General features: G+C 58.3%; 1 protein-coding gene across 1 annotated transcript in view; it reads left to right on the plus strand.

Annotated features, from left to right (window-relative positions):
- Positions 1-654: 654 nt before the first annotated feature.
- LOC105477767 (plexin D1) overlaps positions 655-22,213 on the plus strand; it is a 51,900-nt gene continuing 30,341 nt past the window's right edge. The window contains exons 1-5 of the mRNA XM_011734524.2: positions 655-2,003; positions 18,067-18,243; positions 20,850-20,981; positions 21,297-21,397; positions 21,487-21,616. Of these exons, the coding sequence (XP_011732826.2) occupies positions 693-2,003; positions 18,067-18,243; positions 20,850-20,981; positions 21,297-21,397; positions 21,487-21,616 (1,851 nt within the window). The 5' untranslated portion in view covers positions 655-692. The remainder of the gene's footprint in view (positions 2,004-18,066; positions 18,244-20,849; positions 20,982-21,296; positions 21,398-21,486; positions 21,617-22,213) is intronic.

The following is a 22,213-nucleotide window of genomic DNA, read 5'->3' on the forward strand; positions in this document are numbered from 1 at the left end:
AGGCAGAGGGAGCCACGGAGAGAGGGAGCGAGCGTCAGGGACAGAAAAGCGGAGCAGGAGAGAGAAGGAAACTAGAGAGGGCCGGGGGCGGGGCTGCCAGGGACTGGAGAGCGAAGCGGAGTCGGAGGGAGAAGCAGCAGAGGCAGAACCCGGAGAAGTGCCACACGCGCGGAGTTTGGGGTGGGGACAGAGACGGAGAGACACAGAAAACGAGAAACGCAGAGAGAGGGAGAGACGGGGTGGGGGAGAGGGCGGAAAGAGAAAACAGGAGCGGGCGAGGAAGGCCAAGCGGCCAAGTGGGAGGAAATAGCGAGGAGAGCGAGCGACGGCGGCGGCGGCTACGGGGAGGGACCCTGGGGCCGCGGGCGGGTCCTGGAGGGCGCGGGCGGCGGGACCCGCGGGCGGCGGGGCGGGGCCCGGGACGGCCAGGGACAGGCGGGGGTCCCCGGGGCGGGGCGGGGCCGGGGCGGGGAGTGAGGGCGTGTCCGCAGCGTAGCCGCCCCCGCCCCGCCCCCGGGCTGCGCGGCGAGGTTGAGCCGGGCCCGGGCGCCGGGGCCGGGGGCGGCTGGCGCGGGCAGGAAGCGCCTCGCGGCCCGGGCCCGCCCCCCGCCTCCCGCCGCCTCCGGGCTCCCGGTTCCTGGCCGCGCCGCGCCCCATGCACTCGCCGCGCCGCGCAGCCCGCGCACGCCCGGATGGCTCCTCGCGCCGCGGGCGGCGCACCCCTTAGCGCCCGGGCCGCCGCCGCCAGCCCCCAGCCGTTCCCGACGCCGCCGCAGTACCCGGTGCCGCTGCTGTTGCTGCTGCTCCTGGGGGCGGCGCGGGCCGGCGCCCTGGAGATCCAGCGTCGGTTCCCCTCGCCCACGCCCACCAACAACTTCGCCCTGGACGGCGCGGCGGGGACGGTGTACCTGGCTGCCGTCAACCGCCTCTATCAGCTGTCGGGCGCCAACCTGAGCCTGGAGGCCGAAGCGGCCGTCGGCCCGGTGCCCGACAGCCCGCTGTGTCACGCTCCGCAGCTGCCGCAGGCCTCGTGCGAGCACCCGCGGCGCCTCACGGACAACTACAACAAGATCCTGCAGCTGGACCCCGGCCAGGGCCTGGTGGTCGTGTGCGGGTCCATCTACCAGGGCTTCTGCCAGCTGCGGCGCCGGGGCAACATCTCGGCCGTGGCCGTGCGCTTCCCGCCCGCCGCGCCGCCCGCGGAGCCCGTCACGGTGTTCCCCAGCATGCTGAACGTGGCGGCCAACCACCCGAACGCGTCCACCGTGGGGTTGGTGCTGCCTCCCGCCGCGGGCGCGGGGGGCAGCCGCCTGCTGGTGGGCGCCACGTACACCGGTTACGGCAGCTCCTTCTTCCCGCGCAACCGCAGCCTGGAGGACCACCGCTTCGAGAACACGCCCGAGATCGCCATCCGTTCCCTGGACGCGCGCGGCGACCTGGCCAAGCTCTTCACCTTCGACCTCAACCCCTCCGACGACAACATCCTCAAGATCAAGCAGGGCGCCAAGGAGCAGCACAAGCTGGGCTTCGTGAGCGCTTTCCTGCACCCGCCCGACCCGCCGCCGGGCGCACAGCCCTACGCGTACCTGGCGCTCAACAGCGAGGCGCGCGCGGGCGACAAGGAGAGCCAAGCGCGGAGCCTGCTGGCGCGCATCTGCCTGCCCCACGGCGCCGGCAGCGACGCCAAGAAGCTCACCGAGTCCTACATCCAGCTGGGCTTGCAGTGCGCGGGAGGCGCGGGCCGCGGCGACCTCTACAGCCGCCTGGTGTCGGTCTTTCCAGCCCGGGAGCGGCTCTTTGCTGTCTTCGAACGGCCCCAGGGGTCCCCCGCGGCCCGCGCAGCTCCGGCCGCACTCTGCGCCTTCCGCTTTGCTGACGTGCGAGCTGCCATCCGCGCTGCGCGCACCGCCTGCTTCGTGGAACCGGCGCCCGACGTGGTGGCGGTGCTCGACAGCGTGGTGCAGGGCACCGGGCCGGCCTGCGAGCGCAAGCGCAACATCCAGGTACACCCGGGCGGCGGCAGCGCGGGCGGCGGCGGGGGCGGCGGCGGGAACCGAGTGAGTCGTGAGCTGAGCGGGTCACAGGTGGGAGCGCGCAGAGACCCAGATGTACGGGGAACCCAGGTGTGCACGAAAGAATACAGGTGTCCCCAGAGGAGTACTGCCGGCGCCTGTATGGCCCAGGTGGGCAAGTGCAGGGACTCAAGTGAGTGCTGGCTCACGGGCGCGCATACCTAGGCGTACTGGGAGGGGTCCAAGTTACCACAGGTACCCAGGTGCGCATAAAGCTCAGGTGTGCACGTGGGGGTCACAGATGCATGCTGAGGGCGCAGTAATTGACTGCATACCTGACCAAATGTGTGTTCTGGGGCCACAGGGTGAGCCTGTCAGAGCTACCATTGCACGTTGGTGATGCCTGCATGGGTGTGGCAGGTGTGCAAGGAGGCACACAGGGCCCTGCAGATGTCTGCATGGACTTGTGTGCCAGCAAGCTGGGGCCTGAAGACGCATGGGGCAGATAGGTGTACTGCAGAGACACTGGTACAACAGGACAGAACTAGGTGTGCAGTGGGACGTGCGTGGCAGGGGACGCAGGTATTTGGGCTTGAGTCGGTACTCTGAGAAGGCCGCATGGTTGGCAAACAGGTGTGTGCCTGAGGCCAACTTTTATTCACCTATTCTGCAACTATTTCCTGAGCACCTAGTATGTACCAGGTGTGGGAGTCTGGGGTAAACAAAAGCACTTGTGGAGTGCCAGCCAGGGGCATCATATGTCACAATTCCCAGTTCTCAGAACAACCCTCTCAGGTAGCCTCTATTCTCATCACATTTTACAGATGAAGAAACAGGTGCAGAGAGATTAAGTAACTTGCTGAGGATCACACAGTTGGGCACTAGTAGAGGTGGATTTGAATCCAGCCTGTCTGGCCTCAGCATCTATGTTTTAAATGTCCAGCCTTTGCTGCCTTCTGGACTTGGATCTTAGAGTGTGTGTGTTTTGGAGGAGTCCCAGGCAGCTGGGGTGGGCAGATGCCAGGGCCAGGAGAATGGAGGGATGTGAACAGGGGTGTTTTGGGGGCAGGAGAGGGCCGTGGGGCTCAGTGGGGAATGAGGAGGAGTCCAGGCGGGTATGGGGCCCAGGTGTCTGAGGCTGGGTTGGACAGTAGCAAGGCGGGCCAGGTTGAGAGGATCAGCATGTGTGTTGACATGACAAGGGTATGGGAGGGGACTTGGTATGGTTCCCCTAAAGGAAGTTCATGGCAAGGGATTGCTCCTCACACTGGCTTTGGGAGCCGAGTCAGTTCATCCCCATGGTTCACCTTGAGGAATGAGGCTCCAGAATGACACTGGGGCCTTTCCCACACCCTCCACCCATCTGAGTCTGGGGAGCCCGCTTCAGCTCCACTGCCTGCCATTCCCTTAGGAAGCTGCATCTCCATCAGCAAAATTCAGAACTCAGCCTTCTCGTGGTGATCCCGAGCCTTTCTTGGGGCCCCACCCTGTCCCTTCTCCGTGGCTGTGACAAGAATTTCATGAGATTAACCATTCTCCTGTGGGTGGGCCCAACACTGGGGCTTTGAGAAAATGCAGATTCCTTCTTCTGAGGTCGAGGTCGGGCTCCCATGACTGCCCACCATCTGGCTGGCCACCCTGAAAGTAAAGGTCACAGTGGGTGAGCAGAGCAGACAGTCCATGGGTGGTGGGGCTGCTTGCCCAGTGCCATGGTTGGTTCATCCACCATCTCCACCCCAGAGCTTCATCTCCCAAGCACCTGTGTTTGGCACTGGGGGTCTCAGTGGGGAGTCGCTGCACGGAGAGAAGTGTCCTGTGGGCTGAGGGCCTTCCTCCAGTAGTTTCAGGCCCTGTGTCCGGGCCCTTTGGTGTGAGCTGATCTGTGGGATTCCTCAGGCCAGCCCAGGGTTCCCTCCCCCTCTGGCAAGAACTGTTCTGGTTCCCACGGTCTGGTCCCTCGGTGCAGTGACTCACCCAGCTGAGGGGGGCTGGGGCTTCTCTACCTAAGGGGACAGGGCCTCTCCCGGGACACAACCCCAGGACAGAGTGGCCAAGGGCCTCTTCCCCACCCCAAGGCCACAGATTCCGGCTGCGGCCTTCCTTGGTCACCCTCCCTGTTTTCCACACCCTTCTCTTCTTCCCTGTGCCCGCTGTGGGCACAGGCCAGTGCCACTTGGTGGTATCTCCCAGAGGTGCTCAAGGTCCCCGTTCTGGGCCTCTAGCATGGGCAGGGGTGGGGGAGGGATGATTATTCTTGCTCCAGGCTGTTGCCAGCTACACAGGGACAGATTCAGAACCTAGAATTTGCATCAGGCTGCTTGGGTTCAAGTCCCACTTTGTCACTTCCCAGCTGTGTGACCTTGGCCAAGGAACTTAACCTCTCTGGGCCTCAGTTTCTTCACCTGTGAAGTGGGGACAGTAAAAGCAACCCTTATCCCAAAGCATTGTTTTAAGGACTAAACGAATTGATAAATGCAGCTGAGTGTACCCAGTACACAGCAAGCACTAAGCAGATGGCAGCTCTTCTTGTTATTACTCTGGGGGACATTATTAGCACAGTCTCTGCTTGGTCCTGGAGAGCAGTCACCTAATCTGGCTTGTTCTGCAGCCGTAAAAACCCCACCATCTCCTACTTCTAGCCCCATAGACATTTAGTAACTCTGTTGTGAGCCCAGCCCCATGCTGTGCCCTGGGGAACCAATGGCAACTCACTTTGTTTCTACTCTTATGGGCTGGGCAGGTGAGCCGAGGACAGATGTGTGACCAGGCACTTATACACAGGGCAATGTGTGCTGCAAAGGGAGAATGAGGGTGGAGGGAGCACAGTGGAGGGGGCAGAGGAACGGGAGGCAGCCAGGTGAGGCCGGAGAAGACGAAAGGGGTCCAGGCTAAGGGAGCAGCCTGTGCGAAGGCCTAGAGGTAGGACGGGCAAGCGGGCTTGAGGGGGTCTGCGTGGCCCGGTGAGTAGAGTGGGAAGCACATGACACAAAGGCCAGGGAGGCCCGGGGAGACTGTCCTGGGGAGCCTGGACTTTTTCCTGGAGCCCTGGGAGCCGTGAAGGGTTTTAGCCGGAGGAGTGGCGTGGTCTCAGCGGGCACCTGAGTCTCCCTGCTGCAGAAGAGGAATGCTCATGAATACCTGCCTCTGAGAGCTATTGGGGGTATTAAATGAGATCATTTATGTACCTGGCACCTGTTTGCAATGACTGCAATTCTTCTAAATATTATTTTAGAAAGCCCCTAGGTAGCGGGTGAGAAGGAGCAATGGAGGAGGGAGAGGGGTTGGGAGGCTGAAGCTGCGTCCCAGGAATGGATTCCTTCACTCAGTCACAAATATACCTTGAGCACTTACTGTGTGCCAGGCTCTGTGGTGGGTGCCAGATGGCAGTGGGGAGATGGGGCCGGCCTTGTTCTCTGGAGACACGGCTGGCCTGGTCTGCAGCAATGCTGAGGGCTTGGAGGGTGGCAGGTGAGCTCTGGACAGATTTGGGGGCTGGGATGCAGCCCCAGCGGTGGGGAGTGATGGGATGGAGGAGCAGAAAGTTGCCCAAAGTCAGGCTCAGCAACAGGATAAATGTTGGTGCCCATGGGATGGGGCATGTGATGTGGTACCTCTGGGGAAGAGGATGAGTTTGGTCTGGGGAGCACCAGGGGCCTAGAATCCTTTTTTCTCCTGGTCCCATCTGGCCAGATTTCTCTGGCACTGGCACTAGGTGGCTTGGGTGGGGCTACACGCGGGGCAGGACCCCAGGGCCGAATGACCTGCAAGTGAGGCAGCTCATCCAGGCCTTTGGAAACCCAGCCTCTCGCTCCTGCTTGAGGGTCTCATGAAGAACCCTGGGGCCTGGCAGGAATCCCTCGAGCCGCCCACAACTCCAGAGCCTGGGTCAGGATGGCCTCCCACAGTCTGGGTTCCCAGCTGGCAGGACTTGCCCTCTGCCCTTCGCCTTCTTCCTGAGAACCCAAAGGGAGAAGCCGCTGAAATGTGCGGCCAGAGATAGAGAACCTCGGTCCCTGCAGCCCTCAGAAGTCCCCAACTTTGTCCCTGATTGTTTTCAACGTATTTGGGGCAGTTAAGATATTTTGAGAGAAAGGGAGTGAAGAAATTCGCCTCCATTTCGTGGAGCTTGGATCCCTTTCCTCAAATCACAGCCTGTTTGGAGTGCAAGCCAGTTGGGAAGTTGTTGAGTGCCACTGGTCGGGGAAACTGAGGCACAGGGTCACCCAGCAAGGTGGGGCAGGCTGAGTCTACCTTCCTTTCCCAAGTCTTTCTCCCCAACCTATGAATGACCGTAATATTTGTATTTTTAAAACAAAAGGAATACCAACAGGCAAATGTCAGTGCAGCATTTTCAAGGTGTCTTTTTATAGTAAAGGTGGAAAAAAAAAATCAGGCAGTTTTAAACTGGCATGCGGTGGGTGGGTGCACGTCGTCAAGAAGGCATTTTTTTGCACCAATTTAGGGGCTGAGATGCCAGGTGGGGGCGGAGGGAGAGAGAGCTTCCAAGATGGGCTTTACATTTGGGTTTGGGCTGGGGGCTGGGAGTGAGCTCCCAGTGACCAAGGGTGCAAGCAGAGACACTTGTCAGGATTTAGGAGAGGGGGTTCTAGGAGGGTTGGCTGAGATGACTGGCCTGGAGACACAGATAGGGCTTGGACCAGGAGACATCCCTCCCAGCCCTGAGAATATCGCGACCCCCAGTATGTACGTGGGCATACAGCCTATAAGCTGTGAGTGCCAGGGCCAGTCATTTACCCTCTGTGGGCCTCATTCTTTCTCATTATAAAACAGGTCTTATGCCTCCCTCCTAGCATGTGGGTAGATTAAAATCTCAGGGGTGGCTCTCTCAGCCTACTCTGGCTTAGGAGCTGCCCATAATAAAAAATAAATACATAAAATAAAATCTCACATGCAGTGCCCAGGAAATGGCAGGCACAGGTATTAGTATCAAGAGGGAGAAAAGACACCAGAAAAAATTGGCCTCAGTGGACAGAAAAAAATGGCTCAGAGGAGGGAGGGTCCGGGCCTTGAAGGAGATGAGATCAAATAAGGCCTGAAGGCAGGCATGGGTGAGTGAGACACGGGCTCAGTGAGGGTGCGTCGGGTGCTGTCCCAGCCGCAGCACAGAGGCTGAGATGGAGAGAGTGGGCTCTAGTGCCCGGGCTGAGGAGTCCAGTGCAGCACTGTGTTGAGGGCAAGAGGCCCGTGGGCTCCCTGGAGTGAATAAAAACCGCCGCCGAGCTCACACTCTGCAGGGCTTTTACAAGCACCTACGTGGTTGACCTCATGGCTGCCCCTCCCCTGGTCAGGCAGACAGTGCATCATCATCATCCCCAGCTTACAGAAGGGGAAACTGAGGCCCAGAGAGAGGAAGTGGCTTGCCCTGGCTCACACAGCTGGGGAGTGGGGGTCTGGATCCGCAGATAGAAGCAGGAGTCCGCTTCCGGGTGGCTGGTGAGCTGGGAGCTCTCTGTGGCGGGGAATTCTGCAGTTCCCCCTCCGGCTGAGCCATAGAGATTCAGGCAGGGCCCATTGTGACAGCAGTGACTCAGGCTGGCTGGGGCATCTGCAGAGGCCAGGCCACACACTGAGGGTAGGGGCTGACCCAGCCTCCTGAGGAAGTCGGGGGAGGCAGGGAACAGCTAGTTGCATTTGTCTGAAAATGCGATCATTGGCCTCTGGAAGGAGTGAGCCCCTGGCCCTTTGGGTGTGCAAATGAGAGATGTGGGTTCAATGGTCAGGGTGAATGATGGTCCACCCAGGAGGGTGAGTGGAGGATCTGTCAGCGCCCTGGATATGCCCACAGTAAGGCCTTCCACAGCCAGGCAGGCGCACAGTGCTAGGTGAGTGCAGGACCCTGGGGCCAACTTCCCAGATTCAAATCCTGCCTCTGCCCCTTCCTGGCTGTGGAAAGTCCTATCCCTTCCTGGAGCCTCCATTTCCCCATCTGTAAAGTGGGCTCAGTGCAGGGAAGACTGGGGTGGCCTGGCGGCATTCATCAAGGGTCATGCTGCCTGGGGCCCTGCAGAAACACCCTCTGCAAAGTCCGCTTCACCCGCCTGTGACTCCCGGTCTCCATGGAGATTAAGGAAACCAGCTGGGTTCCATGTCCTGGTTGCTGCCATGAACAAAGGCACATGGCGTGTACTGGTACAGGAGCGGGAGGGCAGGAGCCCCGGAAGAGAGTGGTCCCTTCCCCTTCCTGGGCCTCCATTCTTCGACTCTGGAGTTGGGCCATGAAGTGGCAAGGAAGCCTTCCCTCTGACATCAGAGCTGCCCCGTCATGTCATAGCTACTGTGGTTGTTGCTTGAGAACTTTCTCTGTGTTGGCCCTTTGCAGAGCACTTTACATATCTTTTAATCCCCCCGAAGTTGAATGAAATGAGTGTTATCCCCAGTCTACAGAAGAGGAAGCAGAGGCCCAGAAGGGTTAAGCATCTTGCCTGAGGTCGCACTGTGGTGGGTGACTGTGGTGCTCCAGGTGGAGCAGGCTTCTGGCTGCAGCGCCTGTGATCCCTCATTCCTCCAAAAACTTTGACCGAAGAGGTGTGAACCAGAGGGTGTTGGAAGGGGTGAATGGGCCCATTTTAAAGATGAGGAAACTGAGACCCAGGGAACTTCTGCCCCCGCCGAGGCCCCTGTGAGAAGCAGTGAGGGCCTTTCAGGGTGGCCTGCAGAGCTGCCCAGCCCCAGCGCCCATCATGGTCCTGGGCTGGGGTTGGGACGACCCCCTGGTGTGGACTCCTGCTACTGGGCCTGTAGCTATATCCACCTTCACACACCAGAGGCCAGCACCTCCTTGGTAACATCGCATGCTCGTCCAGGCTCTCTAGAGTGTGTGAGTATGGGAGGAGGCTCAGCTTGTTATAGGACAGCTCCCAAGAGGGACAAATCGGACACTCTCCAGGAGCCCCAAGAATGGCGAGGGAGGAGGGCATGACAACAGACAGGTGCTGCACGCTGACTAGCTCATCAGAGGAGTGCGGGAGGGCTTCCCGGAGGAGGGGAGGTTGGAGCAGCACTTGACAGATGGGGCTGGGGAAGACATTCCAGGCAGAGGACACGGTGGGGGCAAAGGCTCAGAGATGTTGGAATGTGGCTTGGGTAGCAGGCCTAGGGGAAGCTGAGAGTGTGCTGGGCCTTGCCTGCAGGCTGAGGACTTGGATGCTGTCCTGTGGGCTGTGGGGAGCCAGCAGGGCTTTGGGGAAAGGAGAGACATGGCCGATCTGGTTCCAGAAGGGACCCTGTGGCTGCTGGTCCGTATTGGCCCTGCCAGGTACTGGCAGGATCTGGAGGCACAGGCGCTCACCCGGAGTCCCCACTGTGTCTGGACCAGGTGACTCCCGAGGGCCTCTCCAGCTCTGACAGCCATGTGGGGATTGCCATGGAAACCAGCCGGTTCCCGAGTAGGGACAGGCCCAGAAAGTCTCTGAGTGCCAGCCACGTGGACTTGGATCCTCACTGCCCGCCGAGTGCAGCCGTTTTCTTCTTTCCAAAGGCCATGTTTGAGCCAGGACCAAACCAAACAGGCTGCCCAGACAGGCGTCCAGTGGCAGGGGCCCTGCTCCGCCCTGCTCAGCTGATAGTCGATGCAGTCAAGATCTGGGGGCCAGCACCAGCGGGGGCCCTCCCCGCCCAGTCCACCGTCCTTTACCCTGAAACTTGATAAATCATGCACTAGAGGGGGAGGGAAACTCGCAGCTCCATTACGAGGCCCGGCAAGGCCCCAGTGGGGCGTTAATCACGTAGCACTTTATGCTCTGATGGGTAAATAATGGGGGCGGGGGGAGTGGGCGCCGGCAAAAGCCTTGGAGTGGAGGCCAGGCCCAGGAAAGTGGCCAAACCCTCTTGCCTGTGCCCTTCTCCAGCCTCTGCCCACTCTCTGTGAGGTGACTGAGCTCTCTAGAAGTGGCCATCACCTTGATGGGCCTCAGTTTCCCCAGCTCGAAACCCAGGGTTTTTCCAGCTCCAAGCAGCTGATTTCCCAGCAGCCATTGGTGACTCCCGGCAGAGCGGCGGGTGGGGAGGCTGTGGTTAAGGGCAGGGGTATGGAGCCTGCTGGCCTGCACTGGAGGCTTGGATCTAGCCGTTCCGGCTGTGTGCCCCTGGGCAAATCACTTCAACTCTTGTGCCTCAGTTTCCTTTACTGTAAAGCAGCATCAGCTCTTTCAGGGTGTGATGAGGGTTGAATGAGATAATACAGAAAGAGGTCTCAGCACAAAGCAGACTGCACACAGCTGCTTGCTACTGTCACTCTACTGTTACCGTGATAAAGCTGTCCCTCCCCATCCTGGGGCTGGGCCTCTGAGCTGGGATGTGGGCAGCTGGAGAGAGGGCCCCATTGTCACCTCTGTGTCCCCAGCACATGGAATCCAGCCCGGAGATGTTTGCGCAAGGCTGCAAGCAGCCCTGCCTTCTTGGCCGTGTCCACAGCGGTCGTGCGATGACTCTGGGACCAGCGGTAGAGTCCTGCTGCAGAGCACAGCCTGCGGCCAGGCATACAAGCTGGACCCGCAGGAGACCAGGGGCTGGGGAGGAGGGTGTGAGATCGAACCTCCAAGACCTCCCAACCCCAGGAGGGAAGTGCCAGTGTTCCCTGGAGAGGCAGCTATTTCTTGGCTCTTGGACTGGAGTCCCTTCAGGGGAGGAAGCTGGGAGGGAAACTGTTCCAGGGCTTGGAGAGACTGGCTTCGTGCTCTGCCCCTCCTGCTGGGGGGAGGGAAGCCTTTTCCCTGGGCCAGGGAAGAGCCGCTGCCTGCCCATCCCACTCTGTGCTCCTCTGGGACTCAGGGGGCGGGGAGCTGGAAATGGGGCCAGGCTGGGCCGGAATGAGAAACAGCTTCAAGAAGGGGGAGCTGGGTGTCTGGGGGCTGTGTCCAGCTAACTAAACAATGGCTGCTTGAGTCAGCGACTGTGGCGGTGGTTCCCAGGCGCCAGGGCAGACAGGCCGAGGCCAGAGCTCCCACTACTACGTCCTTGGTGAGGGCGGTGTGGCCAATCCAGCCTCGGATGCTTTGACTTCAGGAAGCGGTGGAGTGGCTTGTCCCTGTCCTCGGGAGCTCCCGAGCCTCTGCTCTGTGGCCTGCGTAGATAATTGGGAACATTTAATGAGCACCTACAGTGCTTAGCATTGAAGGCGCCTATGAGCTCAGTCCTTCCATAAGCCCCAGGTGGTGGGTGCTGTTGCTGTCTCATTTTACAGATGTGGAGGCTGAGGTTCAGAGGGGATGGTGCATCCCACAGTGAGGTCAGAGCTGTGAGACTTAGCAGTCATGAGCCTCAGTTTTCTCATCTGTAAAATGGGTACACAGCAAGTGTGTGTGTGTGTGTGTGTGTGTGTGTGTGTGTGTGTGCGCGCGCGCGCGCTATAAGGTGCCCCCAGTAGCTGTAGTGTCTGTCACACAGTAGGTCCTTAATCCAGCCAGTCCTGTGACCTAAGCCTAGGGCTTGGCCTTCCAGGCTTGTTCTTCCGCTTGTTTGGGGCGGGTGGGCAGATCATGCCCAGGTTGTGTGGCGGTCCTCAGGGCAGCCTGACTGGCTGGCTCCATCCCTTCCAGATGGTGTCCAGCTGGCCTGAATAACCTCAGAGCCCTGGAGCTGGGTGACCCATCTCCTTCAGAGGGGTCAGGGAAACCAAGGCAGGCCTCCCCAAAGGGTCTGCCGGAGCTGCTGTGTCCTTTGCCGTTTGTCTGAAGTCTCTGCTCCTCTCTGTGCCTTGGTCTCCCCGACATGCTCCTCCAGGCTGCTTTTCCTCTGTGGCTAAGGCCAGGCTTCCTGACCATGGTGCTAGGCCTGGTTGGCCATCTTCTCCCCACGGCCCCTCCAGGAAGCCTCTTGGTCACCCCTGAAGGCGCTGGTATTTCCTTTCTCAGCAGCAGGTGGTTTCCTCCCTGGCATGGGGGCTGCTGCCAGAGGCCACCCAGGACCGAGTCCATCCTGCCCCTCCCAGGGCTGGCACACAGTGGGCACGTGGCTCATTCCTTGCCTCAGTTTACTGTCAGCGGAGGTGTCAGCTTGCACAGTGTTCTGAGAGGCAGCGCGTGCTGAAGTAGAAGGAGCTGGGGTCTGGGAGTCACAGGTGTGGCTTCATACTCTGGCCTGGCTGTGTGCGGCTGGGCTGCTGGACTGAGACTGGACACAGTCCATGGGCCACCACTGAGCCCATGCCACATGGGCTCCACTCAGGGGAGCCCAGGAGGACTGGCCCTATCTGGGCTGTCCAAGCTAAGGGAGGAGTTGGCAGGGACGGGGGCTGAGAGAGGCCACAGAGGTCAGGGCCAGATTGAGTGGGGCTTTAGGGGCCCAGGAGCAAAGTTTGGATTTGCGTTGACAGCACTAGGGAACCATGGGAAGCTGTTGAGCTGCACAGGAGATGTGACCTGCTTTGTGAGTTTTTTTTTTTTTTTTAACAAAATAAACTTTTTTACTTTGGAATAATTTTAGATTTTCAGGAAAGTTACAAAGATAGTACAGACAGTTCCTGTATACCCGTCCCCTAGTTTCTCCCATTGCTAACATCTTACCATTACTGTGGTGCATTTGTCAAAACTAAGAAGCCAACATTTGTTCTTTACTCCCAACTAAACTCCAGACTGCACTCCGCGAACGTCTGCTTTCTTTTCCAGGAGCCCACGTTGCATCAAGCGCTTTGCAATTTTAAAAGCTCTCTTTGGCTGCCGCAAAGGATGAATGGGAAGGACCTCAGCTTTGGGAGGAGGAGTTGGGGGGTCCAGACAGCCCAATCCCCAGCCAGGATGTATTGAGCTACGGTCACCTTGCAGTCTTTTTACTTTTATTTTTTCGAGACAGGGTCTCTGTCACCCAGACTGGAGTGCAGTGGTGAAATTATAGCTCATTGCAGCCTTGACCTTCAGGCTTCAGGCGATCCTTCCACCTCCGCCTCCCAAATTGCTGGGATTACAGGCGTGAGCCATTGTGCGCCTGGCCCACCCTGCAGTCTTAATACCCCAAAGTGATCGTGTGCTTTCAGCTCTGCGGCTAATTTCAGCTCTGTGGCAAGGAAATCTGACTTTCCCAGGATCATAAACAGTCAAACACTTGAGGCAGGAAGGTGCCCTCACTTCTCAAGCGCAAAGCCTCCACAGCCAGTATAGTAGCCGTGTAGTCTGTACCTGGGACGGAACCGCTGGATTTTGCAACCTGCCACAGCACCCACTGTTAATGCCGCATCCTTTTCATAGTGCCACCTGCGGTGGGTCTGTGGCAGGATGTGAGGCCTGAGAAGCCAGGCTCTTGAAACTGTCCTTCCAACTGGCTTCCTGGGGAGAGAAAGTCAACACAATTACAGCTGGTAGTAAAATCAATATGTCAGAGTTTTAATGGGAGAGTGGGCAGAGCAGAGCTTTGGCCCCAGGAGGGAGCCAGCTGGAGGGGGAGGGCGCATCCTGCTCTCAAAACAGGGCCAAGACCAGCAGTGGTTGCTCATCCCATGTGAGAGAGGGATAAAGTGAGGTTTTTACAGGAACTGAAGCTAGCAGCTAGTGTTGCCTGGACCTGAATACCCTCCTCCCTTTGTTGCCACATGCAGAGTAGGCATACGTTTCCCTCAGTTCTCCAGCACCCAGCATGGCTGTGTTGCTCTCAATCACTCCACTTAGACAGAAAGCAGCTGAATACAGTCACTCACACTTTAGTCAAAATTAGGTTCCTTTCTTTTGTAAACATTCCCTCCAGAGCACAGGCTCCATGCTGGAGAATGTCATGCATGTGCTACCATGGGAAGTGTGGGAGTGGTGACCAGCACAGCGCCATCACAGGAGTTGGGGGGCTGAGCCACATCTTGAAAACCGGCCATCTGGGCATGCCTGGAGAGGGAAGAGCATGGGTCCAGACACGGGGCGCTGAAGTGCCAAGGGGAGTTCGAATGGCTCAGAGGCATGGGACAGGCGTTGGCTGCTGAGGGGACATTTACAATGGCACAAGAGCCCCAGGTGTGAGGTGTGGGCATGTTCCAGGACCTGCCGAGACTGATGTGGTGGGCACAGCGGGTGGGGCAGAGGGAGGAGCGAGACTGGAGGCCTGGGAGCTGGCAGGAGCTGGGGCACAAAGGCCTTGAATGTGAGGCTGGAGAGCTGGGGCTTGATCCCAAGGACAGCCGGGAGCCGGTTTGTAGGTGGGGAGGGTCTGACCAGCTTTGTGTGAGGGAAAGATGGCCCTGTGACTTGAAGGGCGCTGCTGGGATAACCGAGCCTTCCCTGCTCTCAGGAGAACTTGAGTTTGGAAAGACTCATGCTCATTAGCCTTGAACGAGGATGGTGCTGGGGTCGGGGGGTATTTTGGGCCTGTGAGGCTAACTGCCCCTGGAGACCAGGTTCAGCTGAGGCCAGCATGCTCAGGACGTCTAGTCCCGAGTCCCGTGTTCCCCTCCCCCGGCCTGCATCCCCCTCCCCCAGCAGGGGCGGCACTTCCCGCCAGGCTGGGCTTCCGTTTTTGAGCCGGTTTGCCTTGTGATTTCCCCTGGCAGCTGGGGAATCAGCTTCCCCCTTGGAGCACGGATCCTTCGGAGCAGCCGACAGCTTACTTCTCCTTTAAAATTTTTTTAAAAAATTTTATTTTAGGATAAGGGAAAAAAAAAAAAGCTGGGGGAAAGGCTTTTTAGAAAATTCCTTCGGTGCAGAATTAATGGCTTGTGAAAGTCAGGGGTGGGGCGGGTGGGGGAAGCCGGCTCCCAGCGAGCTCCCCTGCCCTGCTCCCCTCCTCCCTGCTGCCCTAGCACATAGATCACCCCGAGCTGGGCGCCTGGTCCGCCTTTTCCCAGGACCACACCCTGGCTGGATGTCAGGGTATGCCCAAAGGTGTCGTCTGGGGCCTCCCTGGTGTCCCCTTCCAGAACTTATGTTCCCTTGGTGGCAGGGGGGATTCACAATTTTAATTTTAAACAACTTATTTTTAAATGATGTAAGTAATTCATATTCGTGAAAAAAGTTACCTAGCCCCTAGGAAAAGCATCCCTTGCAGTGGTGAGGAGCCCACCTCACCTCTTCCCTGCAGCTGCAGGGTTGCTGAGGGGTGGGACCCGGCCTGGTTGGGGCAGCTGGGGAGACCGCTCAGCACCCACCTTCCAGGGCTGTCCCTAACTGGAACACACACAGGATGGAGTCGGGTAGGTCAGGGCTGGTGCTGAGAGAGAGGAGGAGCCTATGATGCAACTCTCGGGAATGGCTTCCCAGGCAGAGGGAGCGGCCAGGCCAGAGGTCCTGAGGCAGGGACTTGTGATATTTGAGGCACAGAAATGAGGCCAGTGTGGCTGGGGTGAAGGAGCAAGGGCGAGGGGGGTGTGGGTTGGAGTTAGAAGATCAGGGGACCCATGGGAGGATTTAGGATTTAGGATTTATTCTGAGTATCCTGGAAACCATGGGAGGGCTTGAACTGGGGGAGACCTGGTTTGCATTTGTAAAGGGCTCATTTGGCAGCTGTGTTAGCAGATAGGAAATGTCAGTGTGGGAGGCAAGAGTGGTCTTGGAAGATGAAGAGGGCTGGGAGGGCTGTCCAGGTGAGAGGATGGCTGCTCAAAAGCTTTAAGGTAGGCATGATTTGCCCTGAATTTTCTTCTTTTTTGATCAGCAGTTGAACATGGGTAACTTTTACTTAATAATAATAACATAAGCAGCAATCATGTCTGAAACACAGTACTATTGGCTAACACTTTCTGGGCACTTACTGTGGGCCATGTACTGTGCAAACACTTTAACCTGCTTTAACCGACCTGGGCCGGTTCACCCCTCCTTAGGCAACCTGGTGGTCTCCCACTCCCGGGAGGTCACCATATTGATGCCGAACTTAGTGCAGACACCCGATCAGCATAGCGCACTACAGCCCAGAACTCCTAGACTCAAGTGATCCTCCAGCCTCAGCCTCCAGAGTAGCTGGGGCTATAGGCACATGCCACCACGCCCGGTGTGTGCGAACACTTTATATTTTATTTTTTTATTTTTTTGAGACGGAGTCTCGCTCTGTCGCCCAGGCTGGAGTGCAGTGGTGAGATCTCGGCTCACTGCAAGCTCCGCCTCCTGGGTTCACGCCATTCTCCTGCCTCAGCCTCCCGAGTAGCTGGGACTACAGGCGCCCGCCACCACGCCCGGCTAATTTTTTGTATTTTTAGTGGAGACGGGGTTTCACCTTGTTAGCCAGGATGGTCTCAATCTCCTGACCTCGTGATCCGCCCACCTCGGCCTCCCAAAGTGCTGGGATTACAGGCGTGAACCACTGCGCCCGGCCCCGCGAACACTTTAAAATGAATGATTCACCCCAGCCTCTGAGCGGAAGACGCTGTGGATGTACCCATTTTATAGTTGAGTAAACTGAGGCTCAGAGGTGAAGTGCCTTGCCTGGGTCACCTGCTGTCATCCTCCGGAAGACCATTCCCTCCTGTATGTTGGTCCAGGGCATCCCCAGCCCGTCACACCTCTGGGCTCAGGGCTTGGCCTCCAGGGACATGCTGGAAACGGCCCCAGCCTGGAAGCCCATCCGGCCGCAACTGTGTTTATTTGCCTAAGCACAGAAGGACCCACTGTTTATTGCTTTCTTTTGAAAACTAGCCGAGCCTTTATGCAAAAACCAGGCAGGCACATCATCGATGGCTTACGCTTGCAAAAAGCACAGACAAGAAATTTAAAAAGAAAAATCTCTAAGGCTTTGCCCTAAAGATGGTTCCAATGCTGCCTTCCGGAGACCTCCCTGAGTCCTGCTCGGAGCCTCTGATGTCCAAATGCAGCTGAGGCACGGGCTCATGTCTGCAACCTGGGTCAGCCCTGGGGGCGTGACATTGCAGTTAGCCATTTTCCCCTCTGAGCCTCAGTTTCCCTGTCTATGAGATAGGGCCCCCAGGGCTGCCAGGCTTCTGGGAGTCAGTACACCCCTGGTACAGTGTCAGTTCCCAGTAAATGCGGCCTGTTATTATGTCTACTGTTGTGACTATTTATTGCTTATGAACCAGTTTTACTAAAATGGGCCCATGACATCCTGTGACTTTTCTTGTAATCAGTATGCGCTGATGGTGTCACTGCGGGATGGGGACTTCTGTCCTGGATGATACGCCGTGATGGATGCACTCAATCCCGTCCGACATATCTGTGTCTCCTTTTCACTCCTCTGCGCCACGCCTGTGCCTGCGTCTTTGCGGAGTTGCACTTACTGTCTCAGGGTCACTTCCTGGAGGCCTGTTTTCTATTTTTGTGCAAATTGCACCAGGAACCTTTGAACATACAAAGACCCAGGAGAAGGGAGGGAAGGTAGGAGCAAGTTCAGGGAACAGCCCGGACACGGGATCACCTCTCACAACTGCCCTGTGAGCTGCAGCTGATTTGCTGCTGGAGGGCGTGGGTGATGCTGGGCTGATGTGGACACAGACTGTGCATTCAGACACACCCAGCCTGTTTGTCCCCCTGTAATGTGGGCAGATGAGGGGATAGGTGCTTGGGGAGGGAAAGAAAGGCTGCAGTTTAGGGAGGCCTCCACCTGGAGTCCTGCAAGCTGCTGGGGCTTTGGGATGGTGGTGGTCCTGGGGTCAGAGCAGACATCTGGCAGGAGCAAAGCCCATGGTTGCTGTGGAGACACAGAGCCAGCCGGGGCTGTAGGAAAACAGCCGAGGCAAGAGGGACACCTCTTAGGTGCCAGCGGGTAAGCTGAGGCTGACGGTGGCCTCTGATCATCTGGTATGGACTCCTCTGCGTTTCTCAGCTGTGCCTGGCCAGGAGAGGCAGCCCCAAGGGTGTAGGGGTATAACTCTCACCCTGGCCGGCCTCCCTGGACTCTTTAAAATCAAACCTGACCTTGTTCCCTTGCCTGCTGGTTCCCACGTACGTTGAACATCATCTCCTTGGGACAGCTCTGTAACCAACACCGAGGTCAGGGCAGGCCTGGGCTTGGGGATGGGGTCCTGTTTGTGTTTGGGCCTCAGCCCAGCACTGGGGATATAAAGTAGGAACAAGACTTGAAAGCTCTGATGCCAGGGCCTAAGATCCCAGCCAGCTGTGCGGGCAGGGAGCCGGAGAAGGTTTTGGAGCTGGGATCTAACGTGCCATTCCTCTTCCAGCTCCAGCCGGAGCAGCTGGACTGTGGAGCTGCTCACCTGCAGCACCCGCTATCCATCCTGCAGCCCCTGAAGGCCACGCCCGTGTTCCGTGCCCCGGGCCTCACCTCCGTGGCCGTGGCCAGCGTCAACAACTACACAGCGGTCTTCCTAGGCACGGTCAATGGGCGGCTCCTCAAGGTAGGGAGGGGGTGGGGGCGGGAGGCTCCCCTGGGGGTTGGCTGAGTGTCAGTCTGTACACAGGGCTGCTACAGGTCCAGCCTGACCCTTTGTTTTCTCCCATTCACCTAGCACTTTACAGTTTACAAAGTACTTTGCAAGTCTGTTTTTGCCACTACTGTTCATAATATAGGTGGCGTCTATACAGAGGAGGGAAACCAGGGCTCAGAGAGGGTGCTTCTGTCACAGGCTCTAAGACCGGGGCTTTGAAACCGTATGGGTCTGAGTTCAAATGTCTGGGCTCTGCCATTTGCTGGCCCTTTGACCTTGGGCAGCACATATTCTCTCTCTAGGCCTCAGTTTTCCTGTCTATTAAGGGCTGTAAGCTGTTATGGGGCTTTGGCAAGGTAAGACCACAGCCTGGTAAGCAGGAATGCTCATTCATTTCTCCTCCTGAGTCCTGCCAGCCACCCTGTCCCAGGGTGACTGGTGTCTGGAGTTAACTGTACCCTAGCCTGTGGCCCTGAGATTCCTGGAGCTGGGAGGAGATGCACAGAATCTGGTTTCCCTGCTCTGGGGCAGCACAGACATGGTGGAGCCTGGGCCAGACCCCCAGGTGCAGCCCTGGACCTGCCCCCAACCCAGCCACCTCTCCTGCTCCCTGTTGGGAGACTCAGCTAAGCGCCACCACTCTATTCATGCACCAGGCCCGGCCTAACTGCTCAGATCCGATCACCCAAGCTCCCCCAACCCACTGCCTGGGCAGATGTTGTGGGCTGGGTGGGCATGGGGAGTGGAGTCCCAGGACCCCACTGCTGCGGCTGGGGAGAGCACAGAGGTGGGGCTCGCCAATGGAGCTCGTGGTTTGGGGTCAGATACTCACATTTGGAGTCTGGCTCTGCCGCTTCCAGCTTTGTGACCTGGGGGCAATTTCTTCTTCCCTCCTAGCCTCAGTGTCCTGGCTTGGGAACATGAGCCAGGCCCCAACCCCACCCTCAACGCCCAGGAGGCTGCAGTTGTTAGGCACCCACTGTCTACCCAGAGCCTAAAGGGCATCCTCTCACTTAATTCTCACACCCCTGCAAGGGAGGCAGAGGCACGATTCCAATGCCACAGATGAAGACGTTGAGGCTCTGAGAGGGAAATGACTGCCCTCCAGACTCACGCAGTGGGAGCTGGACCACAGCCCACACCCCGCCACGGCCAGGAGCCTCTCACCCACCACCCTGCATAGTGTGGCCTCTGTCTCTAGCCAACCCTGCCCTGCTCGGGCCTTAAATCGCCACACCCAGCACAGGCCCTGGGGCACAGTAGGTGCTCAATAAATGATTGAAGGAGTAGGAATGAATTGAGTGTCCACTGGATGCCTGGACATAGGGGTGGGTACAGGCAGTGGCCTGAGCCCCTACAAGGCTCCACCAGGAGGCCACCTGGGACAGGGGTGTCTCAGTCTGGGACAAAGCCCGTGGAAGCCTAGGGAGAAGGTAATTTTGACTTGGTACGTACAGGCTTCTGGGCCTCATGCGTGCATTGGTAGAAGGGGAACGGGAAGGAATATTTCAGAGAAGAGCACAGCGTAGGCAAAGGCCTGAAAGCTGGAATGTGTGAGCAGGGTTGAGGGGCTGGAGATAAGGCTGGGGTTGTCCGGGTTAGATCACCAGGACCTCAAGTGCCAGAACAGGTTCATCCCATAAGCAGAAAGGAGCCACGAAAGGTTTGGGAGCCCCAGGAGGAAAGCTGGGGCAGGAACTGGCCTAGGAGGTGTCCAGACCACTGGCTGCATCTCAAAATGCCTAGCCTGGGGCCTGGCAGGGCCCAGACAAGACCAGCACGCTGGGAACAGGCAGGGCCAGGCAAGAAAGAGCAGTTTGGTGGGGCTCTGACCGGCATTGTTGTCCTCAGGAGGACACGCAGAGGGTCCCTCAGAGCCAGAGAAGCTTCCAGGCCCCAAATAGTCCTGGTCTTCCTCCTCCCTGCACCTTCCACACCCCCAGACTTAAGTCTTGGACTCTGGGGTCAGGCAGGCCTGGTATTGCATTGTAGCCTTGTGATCTCTTCACTTTGTGCCTCTTGTCAACTCCCTCGGCTGCTCCCAACCTCAGATTCCTCCTCCGTGAAGTGGGCATGTGGGGAGGAATGAGACGTGCAGCCTAGCAGCTTCCCTGGGCCTGGCCCCATCAGCCTGATCTGTGTCTTATTTAATGCTCATGGCTCACCTGCCCCATTCGCTCAGGAAACAGTCTCAGAGAGGGGAGGCAGCTTGTACAACTTACACGTTGTAGAGCTCCTCAGTGTCAAAGCCAGAATCCAAACCCAAGCCCCTGCCCTTAGCCATGGTGCCTAACAGCCTCCCAGAGCACGTTTTGTAAACTGCAAAGCCTGCACAGATTCACAGGGCGGGATGCTGGAGAAGAGCCTAGAGGGAGCTCCTGGCGGGGGCACAGCAAAGGCAGAAGCATCGAGGCCAGGTCCAGTGCCCTCTCCTGCACACCTGTGATTTCCCACCCCTCCTGAAGGGTCCAAGACGGGATGGGGAGGCGGAGCTCCCAGACCTGGCTCAGGTTGTCCCCTGGGTTTGGCCTCCCCTGCTATGGGCTCCAGCACTCTGATGCCCACTACCCCAACAGATCAACCTGAACGAGAGCATGCAGGTGGTGAGCAGGCGGGTGGTGACTGTGGCCTACGGGGAGCCCGTGCACCATGTCATGCAGTTTGACCCAGCAGACTCCGGTTACCTTTATCTGATGACATCCCACCAGGTGAGGCCAGAGCCCCAGCCCAACGCCATCCCAGCACCAGCTGAGCCCTCTTGCTTGCCTGGCCTTTGCACACGCTATTCCTCTGCCAGGAGCACCCTCCTCCTCCATCCCCCTTATCTGCTAACTCCACCTTGTCCTGCGCCTCCCAACACGGACCTCGCCTCTTCAGGGAAGCCTTGTCTCCCATGTTCCCCCATTAGAGTGTTGACCTTCAGTTTCCCCAGCCTTTCATGGCCCTCACCATGCTGACCGTACTGCCTCCCCAAGGGAGAGGCTGGCAGTCTCACTGAGCTGGGCTCCCACCTCTTCCCCCAGATGGCCAGGGTGAAGGTCGCCGCCTGCAACGTGCACTCCACCTGTGGGGACTGTGTGGGTGCGGCGGACGCCTACTGCGGCTGGTGTGCCCTGGAGACGCGGTGAGGCTGGAGACCAGCAACACCTGGGCCGGAGGGCTATGGGAGTGGGAGGAGCCGACCTCGGTCCTGACCCTATGGTACTGCCCCAGGTGCACCTTGCAGCAGGACTGTGCCAGTTCCAGCCAGCACCATTTCTGGACCAGCGCCAGCGAGGGCCCCAGCCGCTGTCCTGCCATGACCGTCCTGCCTGCCGAGATCGATGTGCGCCAGGAGTACCCAGTGAGTCCTGGGGGAGGCAAGACCCAACTCGGGACACAGAAGGGAGCCTCCCTTCACCCTGCACCCAGGCCCCGAGAGGTGGAGACTCCCCCCCATGGTGCCCCAAGGACCTGAAGACAAATAATGAGAACAGTGACAATGACTGGGCCTTCCTGACCAACTAGTAAGTGCCAGGCACGTGCTTTGTGCTTGACGTCCACCTCTGTTAGGCCTCACATACCATATGAAGCAGATGCTTTTAACATCCCCGTTTTACAGATGGGGAAACTGAGGCACCAAGCGGTGAAATGACTTGCTGCAGGTTGCACAGCTAGGGAGTGGTAGGCTGGAATCTAAACTCAAGAGGCAGGTTCCAGAGACCCAGGAGGGAGGGTACCAGTTGGAGGCTAGGAGGACAATGAGTCCCACCCACCTTTTCCCAGAACAGGGGATGAGGGGAGGGACCACCAGGTGCCAGACTGAAATTTCTCCTTCTCAGAAACAGATAAACCTGCAGTGCAGGGGGCTGGGTCTACCCCCGGCTTGTGCCAGGAGGGCTCTGGCAGGCAGCCTTGGCGGTGGGGGATTCTGGGCCCTGGCAAGGGGTGGGAGCTGAGG

The sequence above is a fragment of the Macaca nemestrina genome, chromosome 2, assembly GCF_043159975.1.
Source record: "Macaca nemestrina isolate mMacNem1 chromosome 2, mMacNem.hap1, whole genome shotgun sequence".
Taxonomy (NCBI): Eukaryota; Metazoa; Chordata; class Mammalia; order Primates; family Cercopithecidae; genus Macaca; species Macaca nemestrina.